This window comes from Dreissena polymorpha, chromosome 2 (assembly GCF_020536995.1).
Source record: "Dreissena polymorpha isolate Duluth1 chromosome 2, UMN_Dpol_1.0, whole genome shotgun sequence".
Classification (NCBI taxonomy): domain Eukaryota; kingdom Metazoa; phylum Mollusca; class Bivalvia; order Myida; family Dreissenidae; genus Dreissena; species Dreissena polymorpha.
In genome coordinates this window covers 49785554-49799565 of record NC_068356.1, presented here as the reverse complement: position 1 = coordinate 49799565, position 14012 = coordinate 49785554, and the positions used below count along the sequence as shown (strand labels likewise).

At 32.5% G+C, this 14012-nt stretch overlaps 3 protein-coding genes across 5 annotated transcripts in view; all 3 read left to right on the top strand.

Moving 5' to 3' along the window:
- The window catches only part of LOC127866976 (uncharacterized), a 121802-nt gene that overhangs the window by 18775 nt on the left and 89015 nt on the right, over positions 1–14012 (top strand). The window contains exon 5 of one of the 2 annotated variants that reach the window (XM_052407868.1): positions 244–1387. The exons of the other annotated variant lie outside the window; for it this stretch is intronic. Within the exon in view, the coding sequence (XP_052263828.1) occupies positions 244–599 (356 nt within the window). The 3' untranslated portion in view covers positions 600–1387. Of the gene's footprint in view, positions 1–243; positions 1388–14012 lie in introns of those variants that run through there. 2 annotated transcript variants of the gene reach the window in all.
- The window catches only part of LOC127866980 (uncharacterized), a 96393-nt gene that overhangs the window by 25826 nt on the left and 56555 nt on the right, over positions 1–14012 (top strand). The window lies entirely within an intron of this gene.
- The window catches only part of LOC127866978 (uncharacterized), a 79003-nt gene that overhangs the window by 45200 nt on the left and 19791 nt on the right, over positions 1–14012 (top strand). The gene's annotated exons all lie outside the window — the stretch shown is intronic.

Here is a 14012-nt window from a genome sequence, read left to right as displayed (position 1 = left end):
ATATTATGCTCCCTGGGTAATTTTAGGGTGAGTATATAGGCGCATATTTTGTTTTTTTTCTTTGTCCTTCATGTGTCATGTTACATTGTTTATCCGGGTTCTTTCGCAGTAATACTATCGTAATAACTTTACGTTTTTTCGAATACTGTATGTTTTCGAACACACGCGTTTTTTAGCTCTATGTTAACCCATACCATTTGTACTCTAAATGATAAAGGTTAAGTTTACACAAATTTGTTTTAGTAACAATTTCCCGCTGTGCAATCAGCCGTGAAGGTCAATTCATCTACGTGACTGGACCCGACTGTCCAGGATTGCTTGTACTAGACATCTTTGGAAACAAACTCACATTCGTGAAAACCCATGACATGGTATTTCCACGTGGATTGCACGTTGCAACAGGTGGTCAGGTGTTTTTATGCGGGAAAGATTCCAGCATTGTCCTGCAACTCGACAGGCAACAGAATCGATTGGTAAAAGTGGCAGATGGAAACGATGGCCTTTGGTCGCCTCAGTGTGTAGTGCTGTTAAATGGTAAATCGCTAATGATAATTGGACAAGAAGCAACAAATAGCATCTTAGTCTTACGTGTTTCCTAAAGTCAACATATAGCGTGAAAACGATTAATGAAGCATTTTAATAAAATATTACAGTTTTGAAATCTATATTTCACGAACCTGAATTTAGTCGATGGCCTTTCTAATACCTCTATTTTTTTTTCCAAATGACCAGCAATAATACGATTTGTTTACACGTTTCGAAGTATAGCGTGATTGTTTAAACATGCACAAAATGTACGTTACGGACGAGATAAATGCTTAAATGAATTAAGGCCCAACATTCAGTTTGTGATCTGACACCTGAAAATCGACTCAAGTTTATAGCGTTCACCGTCACTGATTTTTCTTGGTCGCTCAGTTCACATTAAGAATTTTTTATCCACGTTTTCAATAAATTGTATGTATATTGCTTACGATTGTCACATTATTGTATTCTCGCATATTCGTCGTGGCTGCGCTACGCAAATGTAAAGCAATCGTCAGGCATTGCAAAGGCATGATTGTTAATTTGTATACTTAATAGGTGTTACGCATAGACAATTTAAGAACAAGCTCGAACATTCATTAGTTTCATGCATATCTGATTGCTTCTATGTCTTATTGACTTCAGGTTTATTAAAACGCCACTTTTTGTAAGTGTGTTTATGTAGTATGAGGTTAGAGAAATGTGTTTGCAATAATATTTTTATCTGTATCAAGTTAATCTTGTAGAATTGAAATACATAATTGAATTAGATGGTTATTTATCTTACATACACGGCTTCTGCTGTGTTTTTGTGTGTACTGCATCAAGTGTGAATATTAACCAATGTTATGCTTTGCCTAATTAGGATGTTTGGTATATATATATATATATTGATATATATATATATATATATATATATATATATATATATATATATATATATATATATATATATATATATATATATATATCAAGATGGAAATTTGAATAAAATCTTATTTCTGTTTCATTTTATTGCTCTTAAGTTACAATTTTGGTGCTGTGGTTTGTATACAACCACTGCGTATTTCAATGATAAAAATGATAGAAAATGAACAGTTATTATCTTTTTGTTCTATTCATGTTGAATCATTCGATACACTGACATGCTTTGAGAATAATTCTAGGCCACGTATGAGGTTTTGAGATCGTTAAAACCGGTCCCGCCATACTTTGAAAAGAGCGTTCAAAGGCAAAAACTCAATTTGTTTTCCTTTTTTGTTATGTTGCGTGGTTAATTGTCTCATCAAGTTCATCTGTTTTATGTTTAACTTTATCGCAACTTATTTTTTGTCACAAATAAAAATGCATATTATCATAAGGTTTCTCTCTTGTTGGTGTATGAACAGTTTCACTTTCAATATATATAGGATCTGGCACGAGTCATATCATACTATATTTAAGTAAACGAGTTCAGGAATTGTTTACTTCTGAATTGTGTAAGGCTCGCGCCTTTGGCGAGATTACTAACGAATTGCCTGGACAAGTTTAATAAAATATTGTATGAAATGACAACGAGTGTCAGATCTTTTTTATCACATGCTTTTAAATGAGCAAATTAAATAAATATTTACGCAAACATAATGATAAATCTCTAATGTTTTTACAGTTCGTGACGTCATTTCACGTTGCAACGTCATTTCAGCAAAATTCGATTGGTCAATCGAACGAAAACTAAGCCAACGAAAACGCTTAAAAAGTATATTACACATGTGTAAGATAGAAATATTCGTATTGGTTATATTACATTGGAAACAAGGTATAGCATGTCATAAAATATGTCAACAATACATATTTTAACATGTTATTACCCGCCCGAAAATCGCATAACATCAGCTGAAAAAACATTACACTGACATCGATCAAATGATCGTTACTGTGATTTTTGTTGTTTTTGCAATATTCAATGTTTTACATTTTAACATTATTGTCAAATAGAATACATATTAAGTTCCTTTCTATTTTACAGTCAAATGTATGAAAAATGTGGTGTTCTGTCATTTATTTCTACTTAAATATTGTGCTTAGTATTCATTATTTCTACTCAAATATTGTGCTTGGGAATCATTTTTAGTAATGAAATAGTGTGCCTGTCATTAGCTCGACTATTATATATGAAATATATATAGTGGGGCTATCCTACTTACCCCGGCGTTGGCGTAAGCGAGAGCGTTAGCGTTAGCGTGAGCGTGAACGTTGGAATGTTAAAGATTGCGTACCACCTCAAATATTTTATATTTCCCTTGATATATTGCTTTCATATTTTGCATAGTTCTTTACCAACATGACCCCAATCTATAAACAAGAGCAGATAATTGTAACAAGCATTTTGTAAAAATTATGGTCCATTTTCCACTTAGAATGTGTATATTTTAATATTGATAAATCAATGTTAAAGTTTGCGTACAACCTCAAATATTTTCAATGTACCGTGACATATTACTTTTATATTTTGCATACTTCTTCACCAACATGACCGCAATCTATAAACAAGAGCAGACAACTGTCTCAAGCATTTTGTAAGAATTATGGTCCTTAGACAATTGAAAATTGTGTTAAGTTTTGTGTTTATGTTCACTTTATTCCTAAAGTACCAAAGCTTTTGCTTTCATACTTGCAACACTTACTAACTATCATAAGGGGACTGTGTAGGCAAAGTTATATAACTCTGACTGACATTTTTTCAGATTTATGGTCCATTTTATACTTAGATAAATGATCATTTGTTTAAGTTTTGGGTTTTGGTCCATTTTACTCCTAAAGTAGTATATCTATTGCTTTCAAACTTGGATAATTTAGCTAACTATCGTAAGGGGACTGTACATGGCAAGTTGCATAACTCAGGTTGGCATTTTAACGGAATTATTGCCCTTTTTGTCTTTGTAACTTTAAATATTTTGTTACATTTTGTGTTAGATCCACTTTCCTTCTAAGGTATGAAGGCTATTGCTTTCAAACTTCAAATACTTTCTTACTATCATGATGGAACTGTACCTGGCAAGTTGAATTTGACCTTGACCGTTGAATGACCTTGACTCTCAGGGTCAAATTAACAAATTTTGCTTAAATTGCCATAACTTCTTTATTTATGGTCAGATTTGATTCATACTTTGACAATACAACACTTACCTGACATACCACAATGGACTCTACCCAAAACCATCCCCCACGCCCCACCCCCAGGACCCCCCTTTTTTTTTGCTTTTCGTTTATTTTCCTTATTTTTGCAAGATTATCTAATAAATTACCACACACCCTCATTATACTCCCCACTCCACCCCACCCCACCCCCAACCCACCAAAAAGCGCAATTTTTTTTTAATGGTAAAAAAACACACAAATATGTATTTATTTTATTTTTGAAGGACCTTCAAACCATCCAACCCAAGCTATCGCTATCAAACTTGAAATAAAATCTTATTAGTTTGTTTTATGTTTTAACACATTTTTAATAGATTGTGGAAAATATACCTTAGCTCAGAATTGTCTATAAAGTACAACTTCTTTAAAACATAAGCGATCAATATGTTTCAATTATGGTCCTCTTCCACTGAGTATTTGACTATATTACCTTGACCTTAATGAATATGAACAATTTCCCCATGATGACTTACGTTATACTGTCAAGCAATCGAATAATCGAGCGCGCTGTCATCTGATAGCTCTTCTTTATTTTTTGAACTAAATTACTGTGTCCGGTATTTATTATAAGTACCGACATACTTTTTTGTATTCATTATTTGTACTGAAATAGTGGTATTTGTTTATTTATTTTAATGGTGATTTTATTCCTTTTACTGTTATTCGTGCACACTGTTACAACCTGATGAAACCAGTTGTGTTGGGTGCGCATAAGGCTTAATTGTCCTTATCAGGGTTTCTGGGTTATAAATTCAATGTGTATGCACTTGTGCACTTAAACGAAAATGGGACCGGTAATAATATCAAGATTACTACCATAAATTGCGATATTCATAATACGGATCTAACAGGAAATCTTCATCATATGTACATATTCAGTGCACGCTAAATGTCACATTGTTTATTTTATGATTAAGTAACTTGTTTCAAATGTGCATGGAACAGTAATGATACCGATGTAAATATCATTACACCTGAATACAGACCTCTTTTACCCCAATCGTCTTTCTTTGACTGCAATATATTGTTGTATGGTGTCGAATATGAATTGCAATACAAATGCGACATACCGCTTTTAATAATATCATTAAGGCAACAGTTATTATATTATAATGAAAGCTATTACCTCTTGGCCGATTTAATGTTACGAGCCTTCTGTGGTCTGTCGTTTTTGTTCGTTATCAATTAAGTTTAGTGTTGCTTGGTGCAATATTTGTTTGTTGTGTCCTTACAGTTTAAAGACCTGATTCAATAAACGCACGTCACGACGATCCGAATGCCGGAATTCACTTGTTGATTGGTCAACTAGGGTAAACAAATAACTTAACTGTCAAAACAATCTATTCAACCATGCCTGTCTTTAAAATTACTTAAGTTATATATATGTATTGCGTAATGATGTTACTGGACTTGTACGTCACAGCTGCCAATGATAACAAAAATGTTCTGAGTCTTATACTATAGGCGATTATAGGGAAAACTTACTGTTTATGGTACGAAATACGAAGTCTAGACATGTAGCCATTAATTAACGAGAATGTATCAGACATTTCTTGTCCGCAAAGGCTAATCAGGGACGACACTTTCCGCTTTAACTAGATTTTCGGTAAAAAGGGACTTCTTTTAAACGAAAAATACCATTAAAGCGGAAAGTGTCGTCCCTGATTAGTCTGTGCGGACTGCACAGGCTAATCTAGGACGACACTTTACGCACATGCATTATGCCCAGTTTTTACAGAACAAGACACATATTTTCTCCTTCCGTAAATAGCGCTCATCTGTTCTAGTTTAGCGAATAGTCTCCGGTACGGGAATATACAATGAAACTCGTTAGAGTTAATAACAAAATATATTAATCTTTCAAAACATACACCCAATTGTTCTAACGCAGATTTTCAGATTTGTAATGCATCTATCTGCATGGATGTGAAAAAATTACTTATACGTCAACAGACAACAAACTAAAATTTAAGAAAGAAATACTTTAACTGAATGTATAAACAATTTTATTTTAAACACTGGAACACGTCAATCACTGGAAATTCATGTAAACAGTATGAATTTTACATATAGATATTAACAACAACGAATGCCGCTTCATTTTAAGCATTTTTGATCTAAACATAAATGTTAAACCTTTCAGATGATGATATGCAAACTGATTGTAAGGGAAACATTGTAGAACGAGTGTCATGTTACATATTCTTAGCCATTTTATATTTATTTTAATTTAGGGTTTCCTAAGAAAATTTAGGAAGACGTCAGGCCCGTTTGGGTTGTGTTTTGACGTGCTTGTCCTTCCCCATGATATTATAAAATTTGAATGTGAGGATCTCACTGGTGCAAAAATGGGTATACTCAAAAGTCTATTCACACTTTTTGATTTACTTTATTACAACACAACATCAAAAAATGAACATATATATATATGATTGATTCTATTTTTTTAATAGTTAATAAAAGCCACGTACAAAATGATATTTAAACTTTATTCGTCCGACCATGCGCTTTCCGAATTAAAACGTAATATGTTCAAGGATAGCTAATATTTATTTACCGATTCAATCGAGGTTTCAAATGAAATGTAAAATGATCGTTGCTGTTTGTTTTCGTCCGAACATGCGAATCGTATATAACTGCATTTCGGCTCTTATATCCTAACAATTTGGCAGAAATTGTACAATTGTACATGCGAATAAAGAGGTACACTTATTGATATGTTTGGGCATATATTGAGTCGAAATGTGAACAATGCTTATGGTTATAACATACTTGAAAACACTATCACAATACTATACTTTTTTAGTTTCTAAATCATAACAAACATTTTATCATGACCATTTGAACTATATTTGTCGTATTGTTCTACTTGTAATCAACCAACATTTTCTTTCCCTCACAAGACACGCCACCAAGCTTCGTTCAAAACGCTATATTCGCATATCCAACATTTATTAAAATGATTTTGTTCAGGAACAGTATTATGGTTATGTTATTAATTATTTTGCCAAAATGATTTTGAGTAACACTTGTTATTCAATGGTTCAATTAGCATAACAATGTATTTCGTTTATCAACGCGTTTGCGAATGTTTTAAACATGATTTTAGAATTTAATAAGCATATAATGTTAATTAAAAAAATCAATTTATGTACAGGAAATTAAAAAAATTATTTAAGGCAATAACTTCCTGTTGTTATAAATAGACATACTGTCAATAGTTTTCAAGCTTTTCTAGGTACTGGAAGCCATTGCTAATATGTATAAAAAGTCAAACTATGGTTGCAAGGTACATGTATACGTGCTCTTCAATAGCAAGGAATATTAATATATATGCCATGTGATAGATCGTCGTAGCGAAATATCTTCTGAGTCATTTCAATAGCTTTTATGCGAAATCTATTATCCAAAAAATAAATGTTTGCTGAATTGCACCAGCAGTCTATTTCGATTTTATGTTCAATTAGTATATACGTGAAAGATATCGGAAGACGCCCACATTGTAATATTTTGTAATGGCAGACTATGGATTAAATGTCATGGCATTTCAAATTTACATCGTATTCATGACTAGATATGTGTTTCATACACGCAGAACTGTCAATGCGATCATGAATGTTAACTAATCCGGTGGTCGCCTAAGGATATTTTTAAAATCTGTGTTTCGAAAACTTCTTATTATTTAATTATGCCAGTATTTTCAGTATATGATTATTACAGATCTGTTTGTTACTTACTCACACGGGATATGTACCAAGCCTGTATTCAACTTCATATTAAATTATGTTACACATTGCCAGTGAATACGTTGGTTAGAATGTTTAAAAAATAAAATATAAAACAAATCTTAAAAATACACAACTTCATGAGACATGGCATATGATACATTAACATTTATAATAAAGCTTTCATTTAAATGTATGTTCTTCTGAATTGCTACTGGCATCATCGATCGGATACTCAAATGCATGTTCGTGTAACTGTGTGTACTGTAAAGATCAAGTTACTTGATTATTGCTAATCAAGACTTCGTTGTTGAATGTGAAAGTAAACCATGCTACACGTATATCCCAATACCCTTTAATAGGTTTTATTATTTTGTTTGTACTAAATATTATATGATATTGGAATATTGAATCATCGCTGTCTCCTAGATAAGTCCCCGGTTATTCTAACATTGCATCGCGTGGGCGGCTAGACTTTTGTTATATTATCCATCTAAGTTCGTGAATCGGAAACGATATACACCCACGACATGTTTAGTTAAGGTTATTTGAGATAGAGTATGAGAATCTCATTCGAGAAACGCAATGCTCTGAAATTGGCATTTAGTTAAGAAGTACATAGTTTAATGATGATGCATAAAGCATTGTTTGTAATTCAATTCAAAGATAAGTTGTTCGACATTAAGCTTCGCAATAACAATAATCACAAATTCAAGTTTGATATAACATACGCACGGTGCCAGGTTACATACTAGTATATTAGGCTTACGGTAGTTACAGTGTATCTTATCCCGCTGCCATTACAGTTATTCGCCTTTTAAGGCGTTTATGTGCGTTTCGTGTTTTAAATTCGAAATTTGGTCTATTCTGTAAAGGGGCCAACACATTATGGAAACATATTAAGAACTATTTATTGTCTGTTTTCACATAACGTGTGATACAAGTTTAATATAGAATTGTGATTATATGTTTACATTTCATATTAATAATAATAATAACATAAATTTATTTACACAGCATTTATACATGTATATATAAGACTGGTAATCAATACAAACATTGTACCATTTCAGTACATATCGTTTTACAATTTCTATGTATTTACTTTACGGTAATTTGAATTTATCTAGCGACAAACACCAAGAAAATATTTAAACACAATTTATTCACTAAAAAGGTTTTGCATTTAAATGTCAAGGCTGGGACGATTTGTATAAACAGAATCCCCCGAAAACGGCGGGAAAAAGCAGTATATAGTGTCAAATCCCTGTGACAAGAAGGAAAGTGTATTCATGAAAACTATGCCGATAAACATAAGTCTTTGTTCTCCAACACTGGTACAGTACATTACACAGGATCCTGTCGTCGGGAGTTGAAATCTGTGCACATTTGACCTAACCGACTGACGGTGTTCCAAACGCAGTGAAGTTCCAGCCTTGACGATGTATGTTTCTAAGGGAGGTTGACAAACTCGCCATACTAAAATTTAACAAAATCTGGCAAGCATCGCGTTACAATAAGTAATTTGGGGGGGGGGGGAGGGTGGTTTAATGTAAAATTCGTAAAGTGTAAAGTGACTTACTCGGTTTACTGGTCAACTCGAAAAGGAATGACTGCGAGGAAAACAAACGATTTATATAAGTGGACGAGTCTAAGTGATACAATGGACTAAAGCATTTCATAAAGAGGGGTTTTAAGAGTTAGAGTGGAAAATAGACTTTGCGTTGAGTAAGATAGTTTATTCTTAAGCGAATAAACATTTATATATTAAATATTTTTGTTTCATAATTCTGTGATGTGTTATCATGAATAATAAACAGTAAACATTACCTGTCAAATATAAAGTACTATAGTTTTTAATTTCTCACTTCACACTACCTTTGATGAAATTGTGATGAGGTAGTGAGGTCATTATACGTCGCATATTTTCGATACACATTCGTTCACAAGGCCTTTCAATGTTATAAAACATGTATCTCGCAGACATCTAGACCCGTTCGCGTTCTTACTTTCAACGCATACAATTTTCTAGCAGAAATACTTCATTAGTACTGGCTGACAGCAGAAACACAATGCATCAATGCATATTGATGTTCATGTTTCCGTGGAACGAATAATGGGGGGAAACGTTGATAGTTTAAAGTTTTTTTGTTTCAATTTGATCGCATCGAGAGAGTAAGACTTAATAAGATGAGCCCAATTCTAAATAGAATCAGTACTTAGTGTCTTAAATGAGTATCATGTAAATATTTCAAGAAGTGGTGTCAAACCCGTGACTTCTGGAACGTTAATTGGATACTTTTTAGTTCTTCGCTTGCGAAGGACTAAGGTTGTGGGTGTGTTTTTGAAGTTAGTATGCTTTAGTTACGCTAGGAACGGTAACTGCAAGTCTACTACGCTAGGAACGATAACCACTGCCTGTCTGCACTACCTGCAGTACAATTATGCAGACGACGAATGCTAGAATGCTAGGAGCGTCTGTTCTACTACTGCTAGCTGCAGTGAGTGTATTTAATGAATAGTGCTTACCAGCTTGCACGATGACATTGGCCAGTCTAGGTTTATTATTGACATATGTACATATTGGCTGCTTTCAGGGAAAACGGGGCTTAATGCATGTCAAATAAGATTAGCCAGTGCACGCTGATTAGACTGTGCAATGCGCACAATCTCATCAAGGACGACACTTTCTGATTTGATGGTGTTTTTTGTTTAAGGACAGTCTCTGGTACTGGGATGACAATAAATGCATATGCAATAAGCCCTGTTTTCCCAAAATGAAGCTAAAATTATTTTTTTTATTAATGATTTGAAAAAAAAATAATCTCAAACTGTGCTTTAAGACACAATGTTTATAAATGTTAATGGGGTATGTGCGTTTCAAACTTTCGATATAAAAAGCAATAACATAATTTTGAAATCTGAGTTGTGTCTAAGATTATGCAATAGCGAAGAACTTAAGTGCCTTCAGCGCTTTGATTTCACTATGCCACGGGGTTAAAATGTTTATCGTATGGGAGTGTTATACTGTAAAGGACACAGGTAGATATAATACACACACAATCTGTTTTGTTATTTCTGACAAATTGATATGATTAGGTTTTCAAATATATATAGACTCAGTTTAGTCCCTGCAAACAAACTAACTATTGAAACGTTTACGAAATGTAAAAGGGAGAAATACCATTGTTTCTGGTTTATCGAACAAAGGTACTGGGTTGAAAAGATATTGAGGTTTAAAATGACAAGATATGTATACATCAAGAGGCAACGGCACTCCTATTAAAACTATTATTGTTCATTTTTATGACAACAAAGACTGCATCAGTCTGAAAATAAGAATATTATCATATAATAAAACTGGCTCTCGACAAACTGCAGAAATTTCTTCCGTGCTGCATCTATGCGACATTTACACCGCCCCTTACTGTCACTGTATGTATTTCCGTGTTAGTGGTCGTTAATACAAGGTATGCGTAGGCATTCTGCCTTATAAGAAGTAACTTTTATAAAAGTTATACACACAGTTTACCCCTTTTCTTTTGATGCGATCTATCAGCAGGTATAGGTGTATTGAAAATGGATCAAATAAATACATAGTTATAGTTGAAACAATTTTCTGGAAGGAAATTGCAAATATGGATGACATATACAAATGATTAAACAAAAGTTACTGACCGACTCATTTTTTTTTTACATAGTTATGTACACGGTAATATTGTACAAGATACAGTATTTGTGATTTAGATTTAACATGGCAAATAAATATAGAATACAATTAAACAACAACAAACTAAATAAGCTTATACTAAGTTGTTGCAATAGTTATCTTGTAAAAATATTATATAAACATAACAAACATGTCGAAGCACGTTAACACTTTTAATTTATAGGAAGTACTAAATTGATAACGAATCTTTTATTTTGCAATAACTATGGTAAGGTGTGTAATTGCAATTCCGTTCCATGCGAGCAATCCTCTCGAATCAATCACTGTGACAGTTTAAGTGACAATTAATTAACAATAATGGCTGTGTATCTGACAGTTCTAGGTAAACCTATTTTAAACTTTTACTCAGAATAGTAATAATTGAGTATTTAACCGACAATTTAGTTCGCGCCATTAAAGAGCGCTTTGAATAAATATAGTATAGAACTTTAACAGCAAACTCGTGTAATAGTAAATGCCTGAATTTCTTAAAAATTTGTCATTTACATTTTTGTTTAATACCAATGAAATTACAAGTGTCTTAAAAAGTGTAAGGTTTTTTAAATATATATTGTTTATATCCATGTAACCAAATGTGAAAAAAAGCGACACACAACCGTTGTAGTCACGAAAAAAGTATCCGGTAAGGGGATATGCGATTCAACTTTGTCGAAATAATGTGAAATACGTGATTCTTTTTTTAAAATATACCATATTTGTCTGTTGCAGATATACAGATTTGTTCATTTACGTTTATCCGTTTATAATAACTGATACATATGAATACAACATACACGTTTGTGTAAAAAAGCACTTGAAATAATGGGTAAAACTTGTTTAAATGAGATATTTAATATGCAGATTTACAAACACCAATGCCGCTAAATGTTATGCGAAACGTATTTGTTGTATCTACAAATAATATTTTCCCTTTATTATGACATCCATCCTGATTGTAAGGAACACATTTAACCACTGTGTATTGTTAAAATATACCTATTCATTTATATACTGAATAATATTCATAGTTTCCTTCCACAACTGGAAACAAGGTCTGGTCCGTTTAATAACAGTTTGTTAGGGATGTTTGGGATGCCCCAATTTTACATGTTAGAACCGTAATAGTGCAATTAAGGGTGCACTAAACAGTACTTGTTAACAATTTGTATTAATTAATTGCAAAACAAATATAAACATGAACATATAATTAAAATAATTTGGTAGTGCTAAAATATTATTTGAAATGTAAATAATATACTAAAATACACATAACAACCGACAGATCTGAAAAAATCCATTCAACAGTTCCTTTACTTCGCTAAATGGAAATTGATTTTCCCATTCCATTGAGATTGCGATATCAACTAACATAGTTTGGTGTTGCCAAGCAAAGTACTCAATACCAATATACTTTTGAAAGGCCTGTAAGTTACATACGTTATATTACACAATTCAACATTTTATTAAAATATTTTTTTCAGTAACACTTGCTATTCACAAGTGTTATTGGAACGATTTTTAAATATAAGTTATTCAATAGTTTAAATAACACAAACCTTAAGCTTGCGTAATAATGCCTTTTCAAATATCTGCAACAATGTGTTTGGGGACATTTCCTTAAGCAAATCATTTTAATTTAAAATGTAATGTTTTTAATGTACAGTAGATTACAACATATTTTAAAGGCAATAACAGACTCGGGTTATAAAAACATGCTGACCTTGGTATTAAAGCTTATTAAGGCACCAGACGTAAAAGTTAATATTTTTTTAAAGGGGCCTTTACACAGATTTTGGCATGTTTTGAAGTTTGTCATTTAATGCTTTCTATTGATAAATGTTAACATTTGTTCAAAAAGCTCCAGTAAAAAATCAAGAATAAAAAAATAAAATAAAAAAGTAACCCTCAACAGGACTCGAACCAATGACCCCTGGAGTCCTGGCGTAAAAAGTCTCCGACTTAGATCCCTCGACAATCCTTCCGCATACAATATTCGATGTATTTTATACTTTATATAACAAATAATCGTAGTTTAACAAAATATAACGACAACAAGAGATTTTTCCAAATTATTCAATCGTTTCGCGTTGCAACGATTGTTAATTTTCAGGTTTTTAAATCGTCAAAAGATGCATATTTTGCCTACATTAGAGCATGGTTAATGTTCAGTATTACTGTTTCCTCACACATATCATAACTAAATCGAAAATTTGCGAATCTAAAACAACTTTTTAAAATTTTGTCAATTTCCAAAAACGTGAAAAGGCCCCTTTAATCAAAAGATTTTTTCAATATATACTAATACATGCTGTATAAAAGTGCATACTAACACATATAACATGTGATATATCGTGGAAACGAAATATTGCCAAAGTTATTCTGGTGGCTTTTACACGAAAACGATTATCCACAAATCAATTTGTAATGAGAAGCACACGTAGACTATTTGATATTCAATTATTATAAAGGAACACTATCATATGCCGTACACATGATCATTTATTAAAATAGACTGACTAAGGATTAAATGTCGTGACATTTCTAAATTATATCGTGTTAATTTAATGCGCACGCATTTGCTACATAAGTGCAGAACTGTCAGTTCGCCTATTTTTTTTCCCTTACCCGGACGTCGACGTTACGTCGAGGAAAGTTGTTTAACCTTTATTTTTGCAGAACACGGATAATTTAAGTTTAATAATGACATTGTTTTGAATAATTCCTTATTAAAATAATACTATTTGCTAGTTACGCAATCGAGATCTCTGGAAACTGTATATTCAAATTCATATAAAATGTCTAACAAGTCGCAGGTAAATACAATATGAGGTTAGGCAAAACAATAATCGATTTTAAGCCGCGCTCTGTGAAAA